This window comes from Phyllostomus discolor, chromosome 8 (genome assembly GCF_004126475.2).
Source record: "Phyllostomus discolor isolate MPI-MPIP mPhyDis1 chromosome 8, mPhyDis1.pri.v3, whole genome shotgun sequence".
Taxonomy (NCBI): domain Eukaryota; kingdom Metazoa; phylum Chordata; class Mammalia; order Chiroptera; family Phyllostomidae; genus Phyllostomus; species Phyllostomus discolor.
In genome coordinates this window covers 15,323,960-15,351,647 of record NC_040910.2, presented here as the reverse complement: position 1 = coordinate 15,351,647, position 27,688 = coordinate 15,323,960, and the positions used below count along the sequence as shown (strand labels likewise).

The 27,688-nt window shown below is 43.3% G+C and overlaps 1 protein-coding gene across 2 annotated transcripts in view; it reads left to right on the top strand.

Moving 5' to 3' along the window:
- Positions 1–10,974: 10,974 nt before the first annotated feature.
- Positions 10,975–27,688, top strand: part of SLC10A7 (solute carrier family 10 member 7) — a 195,462-nt gene continuing 178,748 nt past the window's right edge. Inside the window, exons 1-3 of one of the 2 annotated variants that reach the window (XM_028521974.2) lie at positions 11,071–11,435; positions 18,009–18,091; positions 24,248–24,384. In XM_028521974.2, the coding sequence (XP_028377775.1) occupies positions 11,336–11,435; positions 18,009–18,091; positions 24,248–24,384 (320 nt within the window). In that variant the 5' untranslated portion in view covers positions 11,071–11,335. Of the gene's footprint in view, positions 11,436–18,008; positions 18,092–24,247; positions 24,385–27,688 lie in introns of both variants that reach the window. The other variant, XM_036031859.1, reaches the window with a different exon arrangement.

Below are 27,688 nucleotides of genomic sequence, written 5' to 3'. Positions count from 1 at the left end.
CACCGCGTGGCGTGCGATTTTTTAGGAGACACCCAATGGGCTCTCGTTGTTATCATGGGCATGTTGGAGTAGAATTCTTTTAAAGTTCACCTTCCATTTTAAATTTCTGAAACTCCACACGGACCAGTCCAAACGGAATTTATTCTCTACCAGTCATTTTCAGCTAAGCGCTCGTGGCGGAAACGTGAACAACCTTCATCTGAAAGTGGATGACTTGACCAGGAAAGTGTCCCCGATCCCCTTATCCGAATTACTCCTGCCTGCCTGGGTACATCGGCTCACGCTGCCTTCCCTCTGCACTATTTTAAAATGGGCCCAGGCCTCTTTAACTTTTCTTATTTCCCTGAGCCATACATCTGTCTGCTGAACCTTTGTTCAACGTGTGTGCCTTTGCTCTTCTGCTGGCTCCATGTCCTCTCCACTTCCCCTGCGTTCCAGAAAGGGACACGAACTGGGTCGTGACCACCTCTGGGTACCCAGGACAGAACTTTCTAGATGGAGATGCTAAGTTCCACTGAGACACGTCTTTGGCTTCAGGTCTTTAGATTGCATTTTCAGGAAAGTGCTGCTTGCTTAGGGTTGATAGAGGCAAATGTACTAGAGAAATTTAATAATAAATTCCCATAGCAAAGCAGGCAAGCTGCACCCAGTAGACAGATCCAGGTAACAAGTTATTTTAAGGTGACAAGGATTTAAAGTAAAAAAGGAAGGCTAAAAACCTTAATTTTTTCTTATGTAAGGTAGTATAATATACATTGAGAGAGGACAGCAAACATTTTTCCCAGGGGCAAACCTCTGTAACAGCCAGAAAATAAGTGTGTTTGTCTTTCCTAGGTGAGGTGATCACAGTTTCAGCTACTTGGCTCTACTGTTCAGCAAAAACAGCCATCAGTGATACCAAACAAGTGGGCATAGCTGTGGCTGGGTTTCAGTAAAACTTTATTGACAAAAACAGAATTTGTTTTCACTTACAAAACCAAGGGCTTTAGTTTTCCCACCTCTGGAACAGGACACATACTAGGCTGGTAATTTGGAGGTGTGAATTCAAGAGCTTTGAGTTTTATAAACTGTGTGGATTAAGAAATGGCATTGGACCCAGTTACTTAGATTTTTCTTTCTAGGGGAACACAACTGCAGCGGCCCTTGAAGCAGAAGAAAGTGATACTTCTCGTTGGGAATGGCGGTGGTACTTGTTTTCTTCCTCGTGGTTCAAGCGTTTCAGCCCAAGGACCCAAGGCCACTTAGAATTCAGGAGACAACCTCATGATTGATGCTAGCAGATGCAGGGTTTCCACAATTAATATTTATAGTGGCCTGGATGGTATGGCTCTAACGTGTCTTCAGATACACTTTCTGGCTAGACTGTTCTTTCTTCAAATATGCACAAACTGAATTTATCAAGACAAGTAGGCCAATCAGAACAGCAAACTCCAGGTTTTGTTTTCTACTTAATCGGTCACCTGATCATGGAACCTGCCAAGGCACGAAGGTGCATGGGGTGCAGTCAGCTGTGACAGCCAGGTGGGGATGGGGGCTTTGAGGTGCAACAAAGCCTATGAGTTTTGAAGGTGTGTGAAGGTCGTAGTGATACATGTGTTCCAAGAACTTGTTGTAGAGGGTAGCTGTGAAAACACCACTAGGATGGCAGCTGCACATAACCAGCATATGAGTGTTTCAATGACCGGTCAGGTCCTCAGCTGTGTTTAGAAATTCTTCATGGTCTCACGTGTTGCCTGAAATGTTTTGGAAGGAAAAATGAAGAGTTGCTCAAGGAGACAGATGAGGAGAAGGAAGTGATGAAAAGTAGTATTTTATTTGACATCGATAACCTCACAGTAAATTAGAAAACTAAAAGCAAAACAAAATGATTCATCTATCACCAAGGATTTTGTTTCTGCTATGTGTAGTCTCAGAAGATTTTATGAATTAGAGCAATCAGTTGGATATTAGTCGAGCTTAGCAATTCACTTTTTGGATCACTCTTTAGATCAAGAGATTGCTGCTTACCTTCTAGTTTTCAAAAATGCATAGCATGTTAACTAAGATTAGGTTTGGCTACAAGTAATAGAAAACTCAAAGTAGCAGTGGGCAACAAGATGGAAGCTCGCTTCTCTCTCACACACACACAGTCTAGAGGCAGGGCATCGAGAGCTGGTGAGGCAGCTCCAGGATGCGCTGCTAGTCTTGGTGGAAAATGGCTGCTGGGATCTAGGCCTTTGTGTCTGTGTGCCAGCCAGCAAGAAGAAGAAGGGTATAAAGAGGTGACTGCCCCTTCCTGTAAGGATCTGTCTAGAAATCAGGCACTTCCTACTAGAATCCATTCCTGGAACTGAGGCACACGCTCACTCGCTAGCTGCAAGGGAAGCTGTGATCTTTACTCGGCCGCCATGTGCCCTACCACTAGGACACAGGGAGAACGTGGCCAGGGGGAGGCTGTCAGCAGCTCTGACTACCCGTTCTAATCACACAGCCCTGAAATCGGTCGGTCCAGTCTCTCTGAAACGGGCAGCTTTGGGGAGCTCCCCAAACCTAGTGCAAGGTATCCATGGCCCCAGATCACAGACCTAAAGCTCCCCCGATGCCCTTCAGATCTTTGCTCTTCCTTGCATTGGATTTAGAACTCCAGCTGATGCCTGGCCTTAGAGGACAGTCAGAGATGGAGCTGTGGGTACTTTTCCAGGAGGAGACAAATATGCCTTCTGGGGCTTCTAATGTGTGTGGCATTTTTCTTGGGAGTGGGAAGTGGGCAGCCGTGCTGCAAATTATCTTTGACCTGCCCTAGGGGGGTGCAGGCAGCTACCTTTTCCCTGGAAACCATCATTAAAAAAATTACACGGGCAATTATTACATACTAATTGTTTCTAATAATGTGAGGTAAAATTATATGCTTAATTTATTTTAAACAAAAAATTGATACTATTCGTGCTATTTCCCCTGCCTACCTGCTTTTGACTTTCCCTTTTATCTCATTCTTTCTCCATGAGTGGTGTCAAGCTTGTCTTTGTTTTTAGCTTAGCTAGTTTTTCCGAGTGCTTCTGTGACACTGTTATACATAGAGTTGGCTTTATTTCTTTTACTCTTTCTACCCTTCATCACTTATTAATGATACAGATTGTGTGATGAAGGGTTGTCAACATTACCATTTGTCTATATTTGCAGGTATAATAACTGCATTGAAGTGGATTTGTCACCTAATAGCCTTAAATGATCCCTCTCTCCCGGGCTGCATTTCCCTCCATTATTTACTGTGCCTCCCAATAGCTTATCATCCACTGCTGTCTACTCTTCTCTTTGTCCTTAATTTCCCGAGACAGATTTCCACTTAAGAGACTGAGAAACTGTTAGATGGAGAGTTGCCACAGACCACGGGAACGTAAGGTCTCCTACAAAGAGACGTGTTTGCCCACCCTGGATTAAAGAAAGAAAGTAGCACTACCCCCTCCCCTGCACCGCCCCACCCCCCCTCTCACAAACCCTGTTGCCCAGTTGTTGTCAATGTGAAGAGGGAATAATCGCATTTGAATCAAGGGAATCTGCATGCATAACTCTCATTAACTCAAATACAGTAGAAGCTAAGTGCCTAAATTCCTGTGCAGAGACAAGAAAAGTGGTTATATTTCCTAATCTAATGTAAGACGTGGCCTCCTATATTTGAGTGAGAATTTTCATAACCGCTTAATATTAGTGTGTGAGTTGTTCTGGGGAGAACCAATATCAAGGCAGAAAGTAGCTCTCTATCTCCGTAAAGCATTTTAGCAACGTGGAGAGAAGCAGACGACCAGATATTTCTTCTGGAAATGAGCTAGCTAGCTACAGTATGTTTACAAATTATGTGTTTATTGGTAGGATACTGTTGTAATTGCCAAGGCCACTATATATCTTTATCTTTGCTCTATTTTGAATACAGGAGAATAAGTCAACATTTCCTTTCATGGCAATATTTTAGAGCTAACAATATTCACTGGTATAAAAAGCATTCTTTGATCAAAACAGTTGTTCTTAATATGTCTGTTCAAGGATTACATGACATGGCAATGATCATGTACTTAAGTGTCTTTGCACTTAATTCGTAATTACTTCAAGTAACTAAAAAGAATATGAATGGTCTATTTAACTTCTGAAGACAAGAATATAAGTAATATCACATGGCCTATATAATTTCCACAAATTATCCACCCAGTGAGAAATAAGTTACCTGGGTTTGATTATTGAACCAAACACTACCACCTAAAATGTTTCTGTGCATACCCAGGTCACTTTTGATTTAACGTGTCTAAATGGAGTTTTGAATGTCTAGCCTCCTTGTAAGCACATGGAAGACAAGACATTCTTGATGGAGGGTGTGGGAGTTGATTGAATTAGCAGCATCCACAGGACACAAATGTGTTGGTAAGGTTTGGGTAAATTATTACAGCATAAGTAGCGAACTAGAAACATGTGGCAACACTTACTTGTTTGATTGTGAACCTAAGAATTATTAGAGACTAAATTTTAAACTTTGGTTTTTTTTATCTATCACTCACTTCATGTTATCAGGTATTTGTTAGGTGCAGAGACTCATGTGCCTGCTACGCACTCTGTTACTCACGCCCATGCTCACATCACCGTGGGAGATATTGTGCTGTGTCAACGCTGGACACTCATGCATACGTGGCCCACACATGTGCTTGGGCTGTATCCACACTCAGGATACATGCTACCAAACAAGTGAATTGACAGCATGATGGAAAACTGAAACAAATAAATTGACCCAGGAATATTTTAACTTGTGACACAGAACAACTACCAACACAGAACAAACATGGCCAACAGTAATTCCGTCACCAACACCTGTTTATGTTTTTAAATGAAAGACTCCTCAATTTCTTTCTTTGTTTTTTTTTTTTAGATTTTTCTTTATTTATTTTTAGAGAGGGATGGGAGGAAGAGAGAGAGAGAGAAACATCAATGTGTGGTTGCTGGGGGTCATGGCCTGCAACCCAGGCATGTGCCCTGACTGGAAATCGAACCTGCGACACTTTGGTTCGCAGCCCGCGCTCAATCCACTAAGCTATGCCAGCCAGGGCTCCAACACCCATTTTTAAGCATGCCCTCATGCCAGGCTAAATATAATATTTCACATAGGCCTTGGGGGCACACAGCTCTCTGAGGCACTTTTTTACCATGTCACAGAGAGGTGACATGACTTGCCAAAAGTAAACGGCTAGGAAATGACACTGCCGAAATTTGAAAGCAGTTGCATAGTTGTTGACTTACTTGAATAAATGAGACAATCAGAAAACAATTTAAAGCTCTCATTTCTCAACCCTACCTGATCATTCTGGGTTTACCACCAAGCCCTGATTAGGCAGTAAGGAGAAATCTGAATGCACAAACACATCAGGTTTATTTATTATTCGAGTCCTTTTGAATGGGTAGGGAAGTGACTCATTGGACAGTCTCAGCTCATGAGGGCGGGGTCATGGCTAGAACACAGGCTTTCCTGACTCCTGGTCCCAGTGTAGCTTCCATCCACTACCTCTTCCCTTCCGTCCTGCGACAGCTCTTCCAGTGCAACAGGCACCATCTTCTGGGGTCCCCTCCAACCATCGAGACCGAGAGTACAGTTCAAGGATCATAGAGCACACCTTCCGTATCCCCCATCCTAAGCTACATCTTGCTGTCTTTCTTCTCTCTGCATTGCAAGTCTGGTTCCACATCAGCTCTTCAAGTCAATGAACATTTATCAAGAATTTATTTTATCTCCTGGTACTATCCTGGTTGGTGTGGATGGCGGTAATGAAAAAACCCACAGTTCTTATTCTAGAGAATCTTCCAATCTAGCATAGTGAAGTATGCACACAAATAACTTTGTGGTAATTACAGCCAAGGAGGAAACACTGAAGAGGAAAAGATTATTATTTCTGGCTCAAGGGGACAGAAGAAGCTTTCATAAATGATGTGAGGTTTTATGTGGGTCAAAATATGAGAAAGGTGGTATCACAATATTTTTGACACTGGCCATGTTTCTGATACATTTACTCATCATAACAGCCCATAAGAGGTAATAACCCCCAGCCCCCATTTCAGATGTGGGAACTGAGACTGTATCCGGTGACTTTCCCAGAGCCACATGAACATTGCAATGAGTAGCAGAGTCAGGATTTTAGCTTGACGAGTCTAATGCTTGGAAATAAACTCACTAGGGTACAATGCCCGGGTACCTCAGCCCGGTGTTCTGTGGTCACGCTTACCTAGGCTTGAAGCCTAATTCTGCCACTTACTAATCATGGGGAAAACTTTTACCTTATCTTCCTTCATCTGCATTTCTGTAAAATGAGGAAAATAACACTTATTGTGGTCTGAATGGCCAGCTACACTTGGGGAGTTGCTGAGAGAGAAGACCACCTGGCTGGCCACTAAGAAGACGCTGGGCTCACTGCCGCTCAGGGGCTGCTTCCCTGCCAGCATCCCAGAGCCAGGCAAACTTGGGTTGACTCTCCCACAAGCACAAAACCTACGGGGTCCAGGCACCACCCTGGGAAGACCTCAAATATTGCTGGGCTACTGCTGACTTGGAAGATGAAGGGAGCAGAAAACCAAGGCATGGAGGCCGCCCCTAGAAGCAGGGAAAGGAAAGGAAATAGATTCGCTCTGGAGACCTAGAAAGAATGCAGACCTGTTCACATGGTTTTAGCCCAGTGAGACCCATTTTGGATTTCTGAGCCCCAGAACTGTAAGAAGACAACTTGTGTTGTTTTAATGCCACTAAGCAGAGATAATCTGTTATAGCAACAACAGGAAACTCACACGCATGCTGGGATCATTCCCACCCTAGGGCATTTATGCAGGCTGCTCACCACTGGTACCCTCTGGTCATCTCTGATATATTAGCATCGTGGATATATCCCCCATCATGAGGTCCAGATGGGGTCTCTGTTTCAATTGCACCCCTTTAGAAAGACTTTCCCAGACCACTCAAAGGAGCCTCCTTGTTACTTGATCATGTGACCTGTTTTATTTTTATCATGACAATTATCCCTTCTTGTTACTTTCCTTTTTATGCCATCATTGTACTACACAAAGAAGGCTGGTCTTGTCACTCATTTCTCCTGGTAGCCCTAGTATCTAGAAGAATGCCCAGCACAAAGCAGGAGTTCAATGTATGTTTGTTGAGTAATTAACTGAGCGTTGGTTCCCAGCGAGGCAATGCACATACACTGTCCCACTGAATCTTTTCAACAGCCTGATGAGATAGAATTCCTACTGCCATTGTGCTAAACATAAAGTTCACGAAAGCAATCACAAGGTGTACTGTGTTCTTGGAAGATAGTAAACATTCATAAATATGGGAAGCAAATGAGCCACATTCAAAGAGATTGAGTCACCAACATAAGGAGCACAACTTAGAAGTAAGTAAATATTTGCTACATTAATGCCTGTGGTTTTCCTCATCTAGTGCTGAAGAATCCCGGAGCTCCAGCATCTCTGTCCCCATGAGCTCAAGCCTCCATTCACCTGCCTTCTGGACACCTCTGTCACACGCCCCGCTGGCCTGGGACACAAGGGGTAAACTGAATGTGTTGTCTCCTTCCCAAATCTACTTTGCAAAGATCCCCCTGGCTGAGCCCGTGGCACTAGCACCTCGGACACGTTCTGGGAGTCATTTGGGCTGCTTCACCATTGCCCTAAAGATGACTCATCTATTTTTGGTTCTTCCTATTTTACAGTTCTTGTACTAATTGCCTTTCTTGCTCCGTTGACTTAATACTTCTTCCTGGACTATTTGTTCCTCTGTTTCCGAAGTAATCTTTCCAGAAAAACAAGATGTGTCATCACTAGCTCGTTTAGAATCCTTCAGCCGCGTCCTCCCACCCTCTAAGCCCTTTACAACAAAGTGGAAGGTCACACACAATCTGTTCCCTGCCTGGGTCTCCTCCCTCCCCACATCCCTGCCCCTTCACCGACTGGTGTAGCTAACCTGGCCTTTGAATTCCACCGTGTCAAGCTTTTCTCTGCCGAGCAATAACTTTTTCCCACCTGCCTGTCATCTTGTACATCTCAGGGAGACCACCTGGAACCTAGATTATTTGCAACACCCCATTCTTTCCCTATTCCAGTTTGTAACCACACACTTGTTTACATCCGTCTCCTCTGCAAGACTGTAAGCTCCTGAGGGCAAGGTTTTGGTGTCTTTTTTTTTGGTCACAACTGAATGAGCAGCAGGGAGACATGACTGGCACGCAGTGGAGGCACATTAAATATTTGTTCGACAAGCAAATATAATCTTTATTAAATAAACTCTTCCTGTGTCTTTTGAAGAAGCATGCTGGCACAGCGTGTTTGGGATGATGTCGGGTGCAGTGGCATGGGTGACAGAGAAAATATGAGGTGAAGAGGCAAGGGAAAGGACAAAATGACAGGAAAAAATGAGACAGAAGTGATAGAATCATTAAAGAAAGGGAGTAATGGAAAAAGGAGAAGGTGGGCAGGGCCTGGTGGTGGGTTGAATGGTGGCCACACCAATGACAGGCCTGCTCCAATCTTGGGAAGCTGTGAATGGTCTTGTGTAAGACTCCCAGGGTTGCCTTTCCAAAGTACCACAGACCAGATGGCTTGAAACAGAACTTTATTATCCCAAAATTCTGAAATCAGGGTGTCAGCAGCATTGGCTCCTTTTGGAGGCCCCGACGGAGAATCTGCTCCATGCCTCCCTCCCAGCTTCTGGCACTTGTTTCCGGGTTGAACCCTTGGCGTACTCGGGCCTGTAGACACATCACTCGAATCTCGGCTTCCAGGTTCACAGGACTTTCCCCTCTTTTGTCTCTTTTGTGAATCTTCACATGGCCAATCCCTGTATTTAGGGCCCATCCTAATCCAGTGTTACGTCATCTTAACTAATTACACCTGCACGACTTGATTTCCAAATAAGGTCACATTCGGAGGTTCCAGGTAGACACAAATACCTGGGGGACTATAATTAATACAGTAGTTTCCTAATTTGGAAGGACATTTGCACATAAATTAAGGAGCTTTTAAAATGAGATAATTCTGGGTTATCTGAGTGGGCCCTAAATCCAATGACAAATGTCTTCACGAGATACACACAGAGAAAGAGAAGACTGGACGGACAAGAAGAGGAGGCACTATGAAGACAGAAGCAGAGACTGGAGTGACGTGGTCATAAGCCAAGGAAATCCAGTATTGCTGAAGAACCACAAGAAGCTGGAAGAAGCAGGAAAGGATTCTCTCCCTAGAGTCTCCAGAGGAAGGTGGCCTTGCTGACACCTTGACTTTGGACTTCTGGCTTTCAGAACTATGAGAGAATAAATTTTTGTTATGTGAAGGCTAACGGTGTTCATTACAGCAGCCATGGGAAAGTAATACAAGCCTCAGGGTAACAGAATTCACAGTGCCCTGTATTGTTTTCCTTTGAGTGCCATTAAAAAAACAAACAAATAAAAAAACTTTTCCATGAGTTAGATTTTGCTCTAAACAGAGCAAAGAGTACTTGCTTGGTAAATGGGAATTTGTGAACAGCCATAAAGTTAAGCTAGCTCAATTTCTGGAAGCATAACGTTTAATGATCTTTTAATACAAGGGCATACCTTCAATCACTGAGATTTATGGCTCTTTAAACCTAGTAGGAAATTACTCTAGGAAACTAATTGTGTTTTAAACTATCTTTTCATGTATCTCCACTTATCTTGTGACTGCCCCATAATTAACATCAAATTTTATCACACCTCATGTGCTTTCTCTTTTTAAATTATTTAATGTTACCGTGTTTCCCTATTAAGCTTTTTATCTTGGTATTCACTTTTTGCTATTCTGCGTTTTGTATAATTAGATAACACTGCGTGCTGTGCAACCTTCACCTGGTAACACAACTCATGAGTTGGCTTAGTTTCTGCACAAGTCATGTCATCAAGATAAAAGCTAAATTAATAGAGAAAAATACCGGATGATCTCATTCAATCTTTGAATGAATTCAGAATTAAAGTCTGGCATCACTGAACGATCCCAGAAGCCCCCTCCCAACCTTAAGTTCCATCCATTGTTAACTATTGAACTATTTTTAAAGACTAGACTACTAAAATGTCACGCAGTATTCTATCTGTTTATTTGGGTGAGTATTGGGGAGGCGTTGATGATCCTGCAAGCTCTAGGGGTAGGAAGTCCGGTCGCGAAACTATCAATGTCTCTTGGTTGCCAGAAAACACCCGAAGGGAGAAACTAGGGTTTGGATCGACTCTAACACGTGGGCAATGGAAGGCAGGGGACCCCCTCTATTTGGCCTGCCCCTCACCACTTTTGCCTTGGGGTCCCTGACCCCTTTCGCCAGTTGTCCTACTGCCCCAGAAGAAGATTTGGTCCCCACCTCTTGCAATCCTCCCCAGTCCCCGCAGGTGTAGGCAAGGGTGCTCCAGGCAGAGCGCCGGCCGCAGGCGCCCGCCTTAGCAGGCTGCAGCGGACGTTGGAAGACTGGGGTCCTGAGGACTTGAGCATCGGATCGGCGTCCAATTTTCACCCCGTCGGGGCTACGGAACCCCCTCCGCCCCGCAATGAGGGAACCGCTTTTCTTAGTGGATTTGGGAGCACGTCTAACTCCAGCTGCTGTGGCCAGGAACTAAGTGACTAGGAGTGGCCTCCCCTCCCCCCTGCACACGTCACCGCCGGCGTCGGGGAAGCTCTGTCAAGCACCGAAGAAACGCGCACGTGAAAAAAACCTGCACCCCGCCGCACCTGCGGACAGAGATGTTTCAACCACGCTTACGGCTATCCCTTCTTGCCGTCTCGTGGCGACGCCAAAGAGAACCTCTCCGTAAATGATCTCCAGGGTCGCGGGCGGCTGCACCTAAAGGTTTGTCGGAGAGGGACCCTTAATAAGGGTAGATGGCGGTGGCGCCTCACTTTCCCCCCCCGCAACAGTCATCCCTAAGGTCCGGCAGGTCCTGAAGTGGCGAGTTTGTCAGCCCCACCCGGCGGCTAGCCTTCTTTTCTCCAACGCCTGCGCTGGCCAGCCTGGCCCAGTTAATTGTCCGCTTCAGAGCATTAGCGCTTGGGAGCGGCCGCCGGAGTGGCTCCGATCTTGTGCGCGTCTATTAGGAGGCGCACGGTAGTGATGGCGGCGCTCAGTGAGGCTTTCCTGTCACTTGATACTACTACTCCCAGCCCTCCTAGAAGCCGCCGGAGCAAACCCCTGGTCTTTCGTTTACAAGTAGCAATTTGACTTGCTCTGCTGCATGTCAAGAGAGACCGTGGAAAGTGTGGAGACGCCCCGGGAATTAAGCGATCGCGGCTTAAAAAGAAAAAAAGCCAAACAAACAAACAAAACCCACCCACCCTAACAAACATGAGGCTGCTGGAGAGAATGAGGAAAGAATGGTTCATGATTGGAATAGTGCTGGCGATCGCCGGAGCTAAGCTGGAGCCGTCCATAGGGGTGAACGGCGGTAAGTCTGCACCTCCGCACGCTCCACCCCGATTCCCACTTGAGAACTAATTTGCGAGTCTTGGAAAGGAGGGGAGACCGTAGCTGGGAAGTGTCTGTCTCTCTCGGGCACGCTGACCAGCTCAGGGTGTCCTTTGGCCCTTTCGCTGATGCCTTAATTTGCCAACCCCAGAGGTTGGTTTGTAACTAGGAACGGGTCAAGCGACTTTGAACGCAGGTTTCTTTTTTCGCGAACAGCCAGCAAGTATCCTTAGTGTCAAGGAGTGAGGTTACTGAGAATGAAATGAAACTTAATTTCTCTTCCCTTCAAAGTAGCATCCTACCCCAGGGGATGCTAGGTTGCCAGGAGTTCCTTTTCTCTCTTGGAGTGGACACTGCTATGTTGTCCTCGTCCATTTCCACCCCGCGTTTAAGAAAAAGTTGGGTGAGAAAACGAACAAGGGACACCCCTCCCTCCTCCAGCTCAGATTTTGCGGCCCCCACGTGGGAGAGTGATGATTCGCCGCGGTCGCTACTGCCCTAGAAACTCCCCAGCTGGCTGACACGTTGCACATTTTCATTACAGGACACTACTTCCGTGTGCTGCCGGGACTCAGTTGCTACACTTCGCAGCAGTCCCAACAGATACAGGCTGTGTGAGAGACACCGTGCTGTGTGTGTTTTGGCAAGGAAATGTAGGCGGACTAAAATCACACTCAGAGCCTGAATAGAGGAAGCCTTGTAACGTGGGGATGGCCATTGGTGGGCAGGACTGGAAACGTCATTAGGCTTTTATAGCTCCCCTCCCCCAGACAATCGTGTCCTACTTTTCATAAACATTCATTGAGTTTCTTTAATGTATTGTCTTTTTCACCTTGTCTGTCAGTCTCCACGCTTATTGACAGGTTTAATACATCAGGGGTACAACAGGGACAGATAAAGGAGAGAAGTGAGCACAGGTGATCTTTTTCATGTGAGGAAGCGCTGTGGAGGATATTTGAAGTTATTTGTGCCTTGTTGTTAAAACATGATGGGAGTGAATGCAACAGTCGCTCAGGAGGACAGTGGTTGTTCCTTCTACCCTCTCCCTGCTACACCTCCACTGACAGGCTGCTTCAGGGAACATTTAAAAGGAATTACTTGAACTAAGATTGTGGGAATTACACCGTTTTTGTTTATTTTATTTTATTTTATTTTTCTATATTCAGCTTAGTACAAAATGTGTGGGGTTTATAATTGAGAATAAAGATGTTACTCGTGGTGGTTTCTCCCCCTGAAGGCACCGTTTCTTCTTTGACATAGCTTCCCAGTGAGCTCTGGGGAAACTTGGGAATGTTGGTATTTCAGGTTCTGTCAAACAAGCCCCCCCTCGCCCACCCCAGCAGCTAGTTGGGTAGTGAGAATAAAGTTACAGTGTCTTTGAGGCGATGTGGAATGCACACTTTACTAGCTTCACTAGTGCACTGTATAGCTTCTGGCGTTAGTTCTTTTCATTTGCTCTGTTAAGGTGAAGTTACAGGTGATATGTAATCTTTAAGTTGAGACCTGCAGGGCCTGGGTTTGGTAAAATACCTGTTACATGACATTTCCGGGGTGCCCCGTGGGAAGAAGGGGTGTTGAATGCTGAATCATTTCCCCAGGGCTCCCAGTGGAGTGTGTGAGGCGGATTGTCATCTTATTTCTTCCCTTGGACTCCACTTCTTGAAGTTTTGGTACATTACTGTACCTTAGAAATACTGTTTCCCATTTTCACTAGTCCTCATGCTGTGGATCTAGGATAATTCATTTCTTTGTTTAATTTTTATAAGAGTAGAACGTTAAGGGCCAAAAGGGATTTTTTTAAAAGTATTTTCACCTGACAGGCTGCTTTTACAGCTGAAGGTACTGAGACCAGAGGGCAGGTGACTGACCCGGGGTCACGTTAGCTGGGGGAGTCGGGGGAGAGGAAGGACTGGAGACCAGGACCCCCCCTCATTTCATACCAGTTGCAAAATCCATACACCTTTCCTTGGTGAAAAATGATGAAAAATGAATGACTATTAACAAGAAGGGCTCTCTGTAGTAGATATTTTCTGTGCCCCGATTTTTGGCCCAAAGGAGCAGAGCAGAATCTGCCAACGTCAGACAACGGTAAACTCATGATTTCTTTGGTAGCTAGCTGTCCATCTGTACAAACAAAAGCTAGGCAGGCAATTCTTCGGAATTTCTTAGACAGGCTGTCAGGCTAAGTGCTTGATGTTTCTGTTGAGCTTTGCACTGACCTTAACACCTCTTAAATAAAAACAAAACTCGAGAAATTGCCAAGCCACACATTCGTTCTACTACTTCATCCAACAGAAATCTAGGAACAAGGAAAGGAGTGGTTGCCGAAAATGTTTCTGTCCTAGGCTGCTCTTTAGAATGGTCTAAAGCACCTTTTTGCTTGCTTCTCACTTTTAGTCAGAGTTTCCATTTATGAGCTCTGTACATTGAGATTGTGATTTTTAACACATTCACATCGGCTGAACAGATTTCAGTAGAACAATTTTCTAGACATTCTTTTGAATAGGAAGAGTTTTGGTACTCTTCCGCTCGTTAAGATGCTCCCTTCACCTTTCCTTGAATCAGGGCCTCAATGACTATGCTCTTTATTTTTAAGTGTAAGACTTCTACACTTAAAGTATCACAACTATGAGCTGACCTCCTTTTTAAAAAAAATCTTCACAGCCAGTTGGTGAGTGGTGCGTGGCAGGAAATTTGCAGATGTGGGAACCCTTAAACTAGAGAAGTTGAATGACTTTCCAGATGGGAAAGAGTACAATAGGTCCTAGCCTAGATGATTTGATTCTTAGTTCACTTTTCTTTTTCCTCCCTTACATTTCACTTTTCTATAAACAAAAGAAGGTTGGAACTAAAGAGCCAGAGTAGATGTAAATGTACATATGTTCTGAGATGCCGTTAATCTCTTCCACCGAGACTCAGGGGAGCCCTGCGTTGGGCACACCTTAGAGTTTCCGTGTTTTCAACACTGTCATTTATTCTTGGTAAGAGAAAGGTTTACTTCATTGGCAGTAGAGTAACTCCTTCATGTCTACCTGCATCTTAACTTAAATTGTTGCCATGAACAATACATTAACCCTAAAAAGGAAACGGCTTCATCTTTCCAGTGGAAAAAAAATAACCAGAAACATGCTATCAGTCTAAGAATATCGGCATGAATATCTTAGATTAGGTTCAGAAGTGAAATTTACTTTGGTGATGAGTAGATCTTATGAGATAATAATAGTTCATTGCATTCTTAAGCATTTCAAATCATTTTCTTTTCCCTTCATTAAAAAGCACGAGTTCTGGAGACCCAAAATTGCTTCACTTTTTTTTTTTTTGGCCAACTTTTCTTTTGACTGTGCTACCTCATTTCACTTGCACTGATAAACACTTGTTGCTTTTGTTTAGAGGAAAAGTTAAAACTTACATTTCTACTTTAGCTTTACAGCCATTTTCAGATCTAAGTCTGGTTATTTTGGTGAGCTGGAGGATATAATCAGTACCTTGGAGCAGACCAGGTATCATTTTAAAATGGTAGTTTCAACTCTCACCTCTGTGCAAATATTTACCAAGCTTTTACTGCAGCCCTGGGCGACCTCTAATTTTGCATTCAAACGTTGAGCTGTCTGTTGGCACCTCTGTGGTCCTGTCTCAAATGGGCCTTAGGTTTCTCCAAATCAGAATGATTTCCTCCTTTCCCTTTTAACGGTATCTTGTAGGTAGCCCTGGAATACCCACCATGTCCTTTCACGGTGTAGAGTTATTTAGAGATGCATCTAATTTTAAAAAACAGTATAACCTGTTTTTACAATTTAAAACACTGAAAGTCAAGAATCATTTCACTGATTTATGCCAATTCGTTGATCATTGTCATGTGTATTTATGTGTGTATGTGAGTTGTGGGAAGAGTTCTGTAAAAAGTCGGTTGTTGGCCAACTAAGGTAGGTGCTCTAGCTGCCCCAGAGAAACACGGAATCTAAGCAAATGCCATATGCTTGCTAGGGAGACGCACCTGTGGCCGTGTCCCCTAGTTGTCACTTGTGAACACATTGCTCACTCTGACCCATCCTAGATGGAAATTCTGGAGGAGCCACCATGGGCAGAACAAGAATAAGGTCTGATAAAAAAAAAAAATAGGAGATTGGAGGAAAATAAAAATGATACGAGTTTTAAGAAACTGCATTTAAAATTCCCGGGAGGCACCTATTTTCAAAACAAGCCAGACTCCTTGACTCTAAAATCTGTTTCGGAATCACCTTCCTCAGTTGTTGGGGACACATTATTTCTAAGTGTGAGCTGCTGAGAAGAGTGAGCTTCTGTTCACTCACAAGTGTAATGATAACGTGCCTCCTCTTAAGTGTGTGAGCAGCCTTTACTGCCCCGATACGAGATGCTGTTTACACTCACTTTCTCCCTTTCACTCCCTTTTCTCAAATCTCAGCAAAATGATCTATAAGTTCCAGGTAGATGAAAGAATTCATAGCATTGTTTGAGGAGAGAATTGTCATATTTTATTAACAGTTGTACTACAAATGCCTAAAATATCATAGTCGCTCAATAAATATTCGTTGACAGAATGAATGTTGGTTATTCCTGCGCTTGGAACTCATTAATCTCCGTAGGTGTGGTGGGGAGTTGGGGAAGGGAGGAGCCGTGACTGCGGTGCTGTTGTTTTGCTTAACGGTGTGTCAGTGTTTTAGGACTGCCACAACTAATGGCCACAAACTGGGTGGCTTAAAACAGACACTTGTTTAGCCGCAGTTCTGGAGGCTGAAGTCTGATCAGACGCCAGCAGCGTCACGCTTCCACTGGAGGCTCCAGAGAAGAGCCTTTCCTTGTTTGCTGTGGCCGGTGGTGGCTGCCAGCTCTCCGTGTTCCTCGGTAACAGGGCTCCAGGCTCTGCCTCTGTCTTCACGTGGCCATCATCTCTCTGTGCGCGACAGAGTCCAAGTTTCCCTCTTTTTATAAGAATACCAGTCATGGAGCCCTGGCTGGTGTGGCTCAGTGGATTCAGTGCTGGCCTGCAAACCAAAGGGTCGCCAGTTCGATTCCCGGGCAGTGCACATGCCTGGGTTGCAGGCCAGTTCCCCAAAAGGGGACGTGGGAGAAGCAACCACACGTTGTTGTTTCTCTCCCTCTCCTTCCCCATCCCTTTCTCTAAAAATAAATAAAATCTTAAAACAAGAAAAAAAGAATACCAGTCATTGGATTAGGGCCCATGGTAATCAAATACAACCTCATCTTAATTTGATCCCCCATATTTTGCTATGTATAATGTGCACTCACATTTAACACTCATTATACACGGGATTCATTGTTATGTCCATGGTGTATAATCATTACACCCATGTATAATGCACATCCTTATTTTTTCCCTCAAAAACTTGGGCAAAAAAAGTGCACATTATACATGGCAAAATACGGTACATCTGTAAAGACCCCACTTCCAAATAAGGTCACATTCACAGGTTCTGGGCGGATACAAATTTTGGAGGGGACACTACTCAGCCCAGCACAAGAGGCCTGGATGGAATGTCAGCTATGAGAGAATCTCGGATTTCAAACTGTTCTCAGGGTTTCTCAGCCACAGCACTACTGCTGGCTGGAGGCCTGCCCTGAGCCTCCCACGGTGCGGAGCAGGGTTCCCGATCTCTGTCCACTAGATGCCAGTCATACCTCCTGGTGCCTGAGTTAACTCAACCGAGAAATGTCTAAATGTCGCCCGATGTCGGCTGCCCCTGCCAGAGAATCACTTGTATGCAGGTATAAAGCGGTATTTTCTCAGACTATGTCTTTTAAAAGAATGTTATCCATTGGTTAGCACATTAGGTCTTTAAGCCAATTGTGTACAAACCACAAAAATGAATAAAGGTTAGGGCCTCCCCGATCATACTCACAACGTTAAAGCCCCTAGGATGATGCCAGCCCAGCTTCGGAGAGGATTTTTCTGGAGGGCAAAGATCAGGCCTGTCCGTTTCACTGCAGTGTGCCCGGGGCTAGGCACACATTCATGCTGTTTACAGTCTGGGCAGCAGATGGTTGAGCGCTCTCTTGCTCTGTCTGCATTGTCTCCATCACACAGCGAGTGCCCAGTCAACAGTCGTAGGTTGAATACTCTTGGGGAGAACTGGATGTGTGCATGAATACAAGCGTTTCTTTCTGGTGTGCTGGAAGAAATAACATGCTGTTTGCTAAGGACATGTAGCTGCTTCCGTTGATTCCCTCCCTCTGGTGTGGGGAATGTCCGTTGCTATGTGAGCACTGACACGGCGGTGGACACCGGGCGGGCCCATGTTGGAGGGTGGTCACTGTGTGCGGGCCCGTGGGGAGCAGAGTTCACCTTTGTTTCTGTGCTCGAAGGACGCTGTGCTGCACTGGCCAGCCATGGCCCTTCCGTCTGGAAACTCCTCCCTGGAATTAGACCGTGTCACAGCAAATGCCTAACTCTGTGAGGACAGCAGTATCAACACTGAGGTCCCGAGTACTGTTTGTTCTTCTCCGGGGGATTTGTCTCTCTCACTCAGGAAGGCTAGAAATGCCCATCTAACAGTAACTCATTTTCTCTCTTCAGGACCGCTGAAGCCAGAAATAACTGTCTCCTACATCGCTGTGGCAACAATATTCTTCAACAGCGGACTCTCATTAAAAACGGAGGTACTGTCACCTATGGGGCACAGGCAAACCAGGGAGAAAAATTGAATTTGTACTTCCTATTTTGAAATGTCAGAATCCTTTTGTAAATGTGTGTGTACCAGTAGCCCAAAGGCCTCACTCACTGAGACAGAAGCTAACCTGGACTTCGTCATAGGACTTGTGCTTTGTACCTGCAGAGTCTAGAGACTTTGTAGGTGAGCAGCATGGACCCTGAGGATGTGCTTATGATCCATAGGCTTACAACACAGCCACCAGCCACCGAAGTGAAGCGGCTCTTTCTAGTCTCCCCTGCTGGGTGCCTTTAGGCTGTTCATGTTTGTTTGGGTTTCCATAACTTGGTGGACCTGTGGATGTTCCCAGGACTGAGGCTGCTCAAGCGATACTTGTAATGACTTTTAACTAATTTGTATTTTTTAAAAGATTTTTATTTATTTATTTTTAGAGAGAGAAGAGAGGGAGAGAGAGAGAGAGAGAGAGAGAGAGAGAAACATCAATGTGCAGTTGCTAGGGGTCATGGCCTGCAACCCAGGCATGTACCCTGACTGGGAATCAAAACTGCGACACTTTGGTTTGCAGCCCGCACTCAATCCACTGAGCTACGCCAGCCAGGGCTAATTTGTATTTTTTAAAGTATATTCTTTGCTAGCATGTCTGTATTTACTTTGCTACAGCTGTATTTAATACCATATCTTGCCTCTACTTAAAGTTTTTTTCTTTTAAATGTGATTTGAATGAAGATCAAATTTACCTCCTTCCTTTTGATCATCCCAGTAGCAACATGGGGAAAAAAATGTGGTTTTCCTAAATTTATGTATTCTGTAGTTAGCAGGTCGGTATAAATTGTGTCTCCAGAATGCTAAATACTCTTACGGACTGCTGGTCTTCTGAGAATAGCTTACATGGGTGGGATTTCCTAAATATGTCAAATTCCAGTTTCTGTCAATTTTATTGACACAAAAGGACTATGATTAGTACTTAGAGGGCATAGGGTTTCTTCTGTCAACACCAGAGTTCCATTGGTCCGCCACTGTGGGACACAGTGGTCTGGAGAGGCACATGCTGCTCCCATGGTGCTGGTCTGGCCTCCCTTGGGGGTCTTCCTGAGGGCCTGGGCTGGTGCTCTTTGTGAGGCAGCTCCCTGGCCCACGCCCCTTACTTTGGACGCTGCTCTAACAACATCCCCCGATGGTTGTGTAATGGCTACAACTGTATTTAATGCCATGGGGAACCTGGCAAGAGACTTGATTCTTACCTTAGCTTCTTGCTTAATGCAATTCTGTAAAGCAGCCAATTTCAGGGGATGCAGGAGTTGAAGAAGGAATGCCACAGTTATTGGTGTTTCCCTAAGGACCAAGTTCTTCTGTAAACCTCTCTAAGAAGCCTTCAGAGTCATCCAGCTAATTGGGATCTAATGAGGAAATGCCTTGATCCCTGTGTATTCTCATGGTACCTAAGTGGCCATCAAAGCTGTTTCCTCCATAAAAGATCCTTTTGAAACTAATACAGCATTAATTCATTTTCAAGATCCATTTAACTTAAGATGCCCTAGATCAATTGCATCCTTGTGTAATGTTAAACCACCTCTAGGCCCTGCTAATTTCCCAGGCAACCAAAGAGCTCTAAGTTAGAAGGTCGCAACCTAGTTGTTAGTTGTCTTCTAGTTAATAACCTTAAATTAATTTTAGCTGGGACAGTTGTATTTTATATCCTGTTAGGTCTTAGAATAGTGCATTTTTTGCACATAGAAGGTGAGTTATTATTTATTTGAGTTTATTTGAAAGGTTTACAGTGGTCTCATTCAAGTTTGATTCATATCGAACATTTCATGTAGTATTACTCATACACTGATATAATATGTGTATTCTAAAATTTGTTTGTTAAAATTATAAAGAACTCTGTGTTAATACTTCATGTTAAAAAGGTTCAATGCTAAATCTTCAGTTTTATAACTATCGATTTCTAGTTTTTGAAATACCTGTTGAATGGTTTCTGAAATTTTACTGTACTGCAGTGTAATAAGGTCCCATTTGAAGTATGTGTGTATTTGATATAAAGCTAACTCCAAACCTACAGTTTCAGAGGACTTTTCAGTTAGACGGTGGCAGCCCCAAAGTCATTTAGACAAATAGCCTGGGAAGCGCCTCTCGCTGCAAGGTGCTGTGCCTGGGGCTGGGGCGGAAACAGAGATGAGCGGGAAGGAAGCCCAGGGCCCGACAAGGGTCCCGAGGAGAGCAGAATATGCAGGGTGTCCTTATTTTCCTAAGCGGATTATTTTTTAAAGTCCCATTTGCTCAGAAGTAGATATAGCAAATCTCAAACTTGAGGGTCATGCTGCTTGTTTCCATCCCAGAGCCATGAGGCTGACCTGCACAAATCAGATAAAGGATATGTATATTTCCGTAGAAGGGTTAGAAGGGAAGTTGGTATGTAATGAAAATATTTCTGCATCTCAGTTGGAGTTGTTGATTTTAAGCCATTCTTGATGCTGTCGGTGAGACTCTAGTATAATCAGTATGCGGAGCGTCTTCTTAACTTTACTTCAATGGAATTTGACCTGTATTACATGTGCAAAAACAAAATGTCATGCAGAATCAACTTTTCAGTCATTCGCAATGACATCTATTTGAATATGTGGCCCCAGATTCCACATGGACATATATGGAATAATGCTACTTTGGATTTTATGATGTTACTTGCTTTTTCTTTTCCCGTGTCATCTTATTTCTGTTTGACACTGTAGGAAAATCTAGAAAATACATAACACTAGGTTTTTGTGACAGTCTTGAAAATTTTTCTTAGGAGCACCTCATGTCTGTTAATCTCCCTGTTGTTAAGAGGCCTCTTATGACCCTGCACACTAGGTCCTTTGATTCATTCACTGGGTCCCTCACTGTTCCGTTGTTCTGACGTGATATCCGTTGTTTCTAACTGTCATTTACTAGGTCAGCCAGTATCCTTGAACTGTATTTTATTTTTTATAGCTCTTCTGATTTCAGAGGTGGTATTTCCCAATTGTACAAAGATTAGAAAGAGCAAAAATAACTGTTATAACATCTGTCTGTTTTTAAGTTCTTTTTCCTTAAACATATTTTACATATAGAAGATTTTTAAATGAAACATTTTTTAAATTATACATATATATTTAAGTATGTACATAGGTCTACACATGTTTGCATACATCTACCCACATACACATGCATATACGATCCTATTTTTTCCATGTGACCTTGTATAATAATAACTTTCATATACTTTAGTACTTTCTAATTTTTCTTCACTTATATATTACTTACATTTTGTTTACCTTTATGTACGTAAGTCAAGAGGTACAAAAATACAGATGGTGAGAAGTCTTCTTTTCACCCTCTCCCAGCGGTCCATCCAGTTCTCTGCTCTGGAGACAACCAATGCGAACAGTTTCTGTGTATCTTTCCGGAGATACTGTATGCTAAGGGGAGATGCATACGCGAACCCCCCTTTAAACTGTAGCGTTTTATACTGTTTGCCTCCTTACCTTATTTAACTCAAAAACATATCATGGAGATTATTTTATATCAACATATAAAGGACTTCTTATTTCTTTTTGTGAGCTGGAAAGTATTCCAGTTTATGAATGTATCATGATATATTTCCTTGGGCCCTTGTTGATGGACAGTTAGGTAATACACAAGGTTTCGCTCTTATAAACTCGCTACAAAAGATAACCTAAACATATGCCATTCCCCATCTTTGGGAGCGTATGTGAAGGGTTAACTCCTGGAAGTGGCGTGGCTAGGTCAAGTGCTATGTGCAGTGTAAGTTGGGGGAGGTGGACCAAGCGCCTGGAGAGGTGGCGGGTGCTCATTATCTGTCCAGTGAAGGAATGAGATGCCAGACTATGGTCCATGGGGTGTGCTGGTTTGCCTGCTGGCTAAGTGGGGGAGACCCCATCCTCCTACGTCCTTGTCGACAGTTTTCACATGGTTTATAATAGCTCTTACGCTGTTTAATTCTTAAGTTATATTTAGCTGTTCTCCCATCTTTGGACGCTGAAGTTGTTTCCAGGTTGCTGGGGTGTACAACTCACAGCCCACAGGCTGCACGCAGCCCAGGATGGCTATGAATATGGCCTAACACAAAATCGTACATTTACATAAAACCTTTTTTTATGCTCATCAGTTTTTGTTAGTGTTTGTGTATTTAATGGGTGGCCCAAGATGACTCTCCTTCCAGTGCGGCCCTGAGACGCCCAAAGGTTGGATGCCCCTGGGTGGACCCATTGCCCTGATGGATAATGCTCTGTGTATGAATGCTTGTAACCATTTTTTTATACTGTTGGGATAAATGTCTAAACATAAAGCTCTGAGATCCAAAAATAGAAGTTGTAGTATAGTCCTTGATATATATTCCCAAGTTACTTTTCAGAAAAGTCATACCATTTTATATTCCTATGAGAAGTATATGCAAATGCCTTAATCCCTGCATTCTGGCTCATCATTTTATTACAATGAAAAAATCAAAACACTAATATTTACCTGGTACTTATTGAACGTGTCTGAGTGTCTCCAGGTGAGACTCAGTTTCAGTTCTGCTGAGATTCTCAGGTGCCGAGCACCCGAGATGCGGGTGCTCGGGCTTCTCTGTGGTGAGACTTCCCATGCAGTGTGTGGAGGCCCCTTTCCTCGTAGCTCTGATCCGTGGACTGGAGCAAGGACGGCTTCTGGTCTGTCCAGTGCTGCCCACTTGCCCTCCATCAGTCCCCGATTGCCAGAAGTCCCTTGGATGTCATTAAGGACATCTCTCGATGGAAATGGAACTGCTGTGTGTCTTCACACAGGGACATAAATCACGGGAGCCGATGAGACAGATCCTAGAAGTGGTGATCAGGGAATGAGGCGGCCTTGGTCTACCATTTATTAACTATGCACTCTGGCTAATGCCTCTGAAGCTGAGGGTCTTTCAAAGGTCTGGATTGAACTGGGGATGGTGGGGATATTGTTACCATGCTGTGCTTATAACCAGTGACTCTGGCATCTCTGAATGAGCTCTAATGACTGCCTGAATGTTTTGTGCAAATTTTTTACTACTTTCTGAATTTGTTTTACTTCCACAGAATAACCACCTAATTCAAACAAATTCCAATGCAAATGCTTGTTAATTAGTATATATTCAAAAGCCCAAATTTAACTGCGTATTTTTCCTTTCGCTGTGAGACTCATAACAAGTGCCTGGTTTGTTCCATTTTCTGGGACTTTCTGCCCTCCTGGGCATCAGTGGGACACAGTGGAAGAAGCAGGCAGACTTTTCTTAGGTTCGGTGCTGAGCTTCCCTGGGTAGCAGCTCTCAACCTCAACTTCTTCATCAGTAAAACAGGAACCATAATCCCCACCTAAGGGGGTCGATTTGAGGGTTCAGTGAGGGAACACACATGTAGGGGCAAGCTCAGAGAATAGCATGTAACTGCTCCTCAGTAAGTGCTAATACAGAAAGCTAGAGAGCAGATGTTGTGGAAAAAGTGATTTTGAATTCTAGAATGTTGTTGGGAGAGCATTTTTTAAAATTATGATCTGCATGTAGATTTAGTAACTTCTTGCCAAATTGAGGCCTTTCTAGGTCTGGCATAATTAACAGAGGTTAATTACTACATTTAATTAAAATGGGATAGATCCTGCTACAATTTTTAAACAAGATTTCTTTTTTTTAGATAAACATATGTGTTTCTTTACAGTGGCAACACTTCTCAGATACACTAGTACAAAGGTAGTTAGCTTAGTCCTGGTCCAGAATTGCATAAATACCACAATTATTGTGGTATGTTATATATTTGAAAACAATTAGAGTATTTCAAAAATTTTATACAAAAATCATAATCTTCATGGAAAACATCATAGCCATCATTAATAATGTTTTCTTAAAGTTTGGCCCTTGTGCATATGTTTATAGGTAAAAATTTTAGCTGTGAAGTAACTCCAAATTGATGGATGTAACTAGACTTATTGCAGTGATCATTTTGAAATACAAATATTGAATCATCATGTTATACACCTGAAACTAATGTAATAGTATATGTCAATTATATCTTAATTAAAAAAACTAATTTATTCAACGTTATTTTAGTAGCAGTCTCTCTTCAGAAGCAGTTTTCTGACTTTTTAAATTTCATGTCTATTTTTGCAGGAGCTGACCGGTGCTTTGGTGCATATAAGATTGCATCTTTTCATTCAGATCTTTACACTTGCATTCTTCCCAGCAACGATATGGCTTTTTCTTCAGCTTCTATCAATCACACCAATCAATGAATGGCTTTTAAAAGGGTATGTTGAAGTATTTTGAACAGTTCGTTTTTAATGGGACATTTTTAGTGACATTCTTGTCTCTGTAGCAACTATATATAAAAGGGCCTATGTGTAGTAGCTTATAAGAAAACAAAAACACTTTTAACATTATTAACAACCTTTAAAATGAGTGTTTCATCAGTGGAGGTCCATTAAAGAATTTTATAACAGAATCTTAAAATAACACCCATATGCTTAGCAGTAATTTTCTGCAGGGACACTTTCCTGGGAATTTAAAAGCGTTGTGTTGGGAGAAAAATAGAAGGGACCAGAGCAGGGTGTCAAAGTCATTTTCACTGGGGGCTACATCAGCCTCATGGTTGCCTTCAAAAGCCTGAAGTAATTTTAGGACTATATAAATGTAACTACTCCTTAACTGTTAAGGAGTTGAAATTACATTCAGCCCTTTGAAGGTAACCTCGAGGCTGATGTGGCCCCTGGTGAACATGAGTTTGACACCCCTGGACTAGAGGATGTATGATGGGTGTGAATGCATAAGTGTAGGCTGTCAGTCGGGCGCTTTAGCTTTTGAATTCTATCTTGCCAAATGTATACAGATGATGGCTGGGGGTAATGTGCTTTTAAAATGTACAGGGAGGATAAAATATATACAGGGGACAAGCATTTAACTTTTTACTTCTGTTACATGTTTGGTCGGACAGTTGAATTAACAATAGATTTTCAGTAGAAATTCTCCCATTAAAAATATGGCCATGTTAATGAAGAGAATTTAATGATTTTTAAGGAGTATTTGAATCAGTTTAAATCTGACTGTATGGCTCGAAGAAGGCACGCTGACCCTGTCCCTAACTGGCTGTTTGCCTTTGAGAAAGGCATTTAATAGTTTTGAAACTCAGTTTCCCAGTTTATAAAATGAGGATAATCCTGCTTTTACTGCCTGCTTAGCAACAGGGTCAGGGATGTCAATTAAGTCATTCATTTAGCGCCTGTGTGCCAGGAATCAGTAGAGGTACTGGAAAACCAACAGTGAACAAGATTGGCCAAGAGCCAGTTAGTTTTGCGCATCGAAGAGACTGGGTGTGATTTTCAGTACACAAGCAACTAGATGATCAAAGTGATGCGGAGTGAGACACTGGATACGGTTGAAAGTGTTCGGGTGCAGGGGCCAGTGATTACATTAGATTGTTTCTTCTGGGGGCAGAGTGTTCCAGGCAAAGGAAGCAGAATGTGCAAGGGCTCCAAGGCAGGAACAGGCCTGGGGTGTTCTGGGGTCAGGAAAGCAACTAGAGCCTGGTGATACGGAGAATGAATCCTATGAGTCAGAGTCGCAAAGGCGGGCAGGAGCCAGTCACTCGGGGCATTGTAGGCTTTGGGGAAGCAGTCAGGTTTTATTCTGAGTGCTGCAGGAAACTGCTGCAGCTGGAGTTACATGAGAAAGTGGTGTTGTTGTCTGATTAATATTTGCAAGTGATTCTCTTGGCCACTCTGCAGAGAATAGACAGTAGAAGGGCCCGAGAGAAAGCCAGGAGACCGGCTCAGAGGCTAGTACAGTGTAGCAGCACAGGAGGGAGAAATTGGTGTGTAAAGGATGGATTCCAAAATCAGCATTCTCAGAATGCATAGATGGATAGGATAGGGAGAGAGGAGGACAGGGAGGAATCGAGGATAACTTCTGGATTTGGGGTATGAGACACTGGGTAACTGGTAATATCCTCTACTTAGCTGGAGAGAAGTAAGTTAGGACAAGAGGGGGAAATTAGGAGTTCTAGTTTGGTCAAATTGAATTTGAGAGGATGATCATAAAATTTTCCTGGAAAGCATAAATGCCATAAATACGATGACATCATTTTAGAGCAAAATGTACAGAGTGGGCAAAAGTGGCTTTATAGTTGTCATATAAATAAATAATATAATAATTAATAATATAAGAATAGACTCTGTTTCATGTACACACAGCTGTAAACATACTTTTGCTCACCTCTGTAGAATGTATATTCTGAACCAATAGTTATTCAGTATCTGCCATGTATAGAGCACTAAGAAATAGGAAGATATTAACTCATTTTTCTTGTTTCAGGGAACTTCCAATTTAGTTAGGTATGTAGGACATATATATAAAATAGTAACCAACCAAAATGGGGCAGCAAATGGTATGTCAGGTGAGTGGTGTAATCGGATAAAGAGTAAGAGGTTCTGCAAGGGTTGTGTACACCTACAGCAGAGAATTCAAACAGAATTCACTCAGTAGAGACATTAGTGGGAGAAAAGGTAAAAAGTTTCATTTGGGCCAACTTGCAGGAGACCAGAACTACTGAATCTGCAGATGATGGAGCGTGCTTAAGTGTGCTAAACGAGAGAACAGCATGCCAAGAAGTGGTCATTAAGGAGGACTAATCCGCTAGCATCGCGCAGGGTATATAGACAGCATAGAGGAGGGCTTGCACTCTCACTCACTCTGCTGAGTAAAATGGGCACACACCTCTCACCTCCAAACACTAAGCTTAAAGGAGCATGAACTTAGCCTAACATAATCAGGGAATGCACTTCTTAGCTTATTTTTTCCCCTCCCTCACCCCAATTTGAGATATATACTAAGTATGTTAACTTTAAGGACTTGCAGACTCCTATGTCAGGATCGTGTTTAAGTCATTGAAATAAATATATTCTGAGCACATAGTCCTTATGTTGTTGCTGTGTTGAAGGGGAAGACTGGAGGTAGAGAGAGCATTCCGTAGGTGTTTGCATGTGTCCAGACTTGGGGGAAACTCATCTGAAGGGGGATGATGGCAACGGTCATGGAAGAGTGGCAAGTTGTTGTGGTGAATGATTGATGAGGAGTGAGTGGAGCCTCACATAAAGCCAGTTTCAAACTGAACCATAAGGAAAATGCTATCCCATTGACAAAAATAGGTCAATTAAGAATATAATAAAAAAAGATTTATTTATTTACTTATTTTTAGAGAGAGAAGGGAGGGAGGGAGGGAGGGAGAGAGAGAGAGAGAGAGAGAAACATCGATGTGCGGTTGGTGGGGGCCATGGCCTGCAACCCAGGCATGTGCCCTGACTGGGAATCAAACCTGCGATACTTTGGTTTGCAGCCCATGCTCAGTCCACTGAGCTATGCCAGCCAGGGCAAGAATATAATTTTTTTAAAGAAAATACATAAATCTGGCCCCGGCTGGGTAGCCCAGTTGGTTAGAGCATCCCCCCAATACACCAAGGTTGTGAGTTCAATCCCTCATCAGGGCACATACAAGAATCAACCAATGAATGCATAAAAAATTTTAAAAAAAGAAAATACATAAATTTAACAATAGGCATG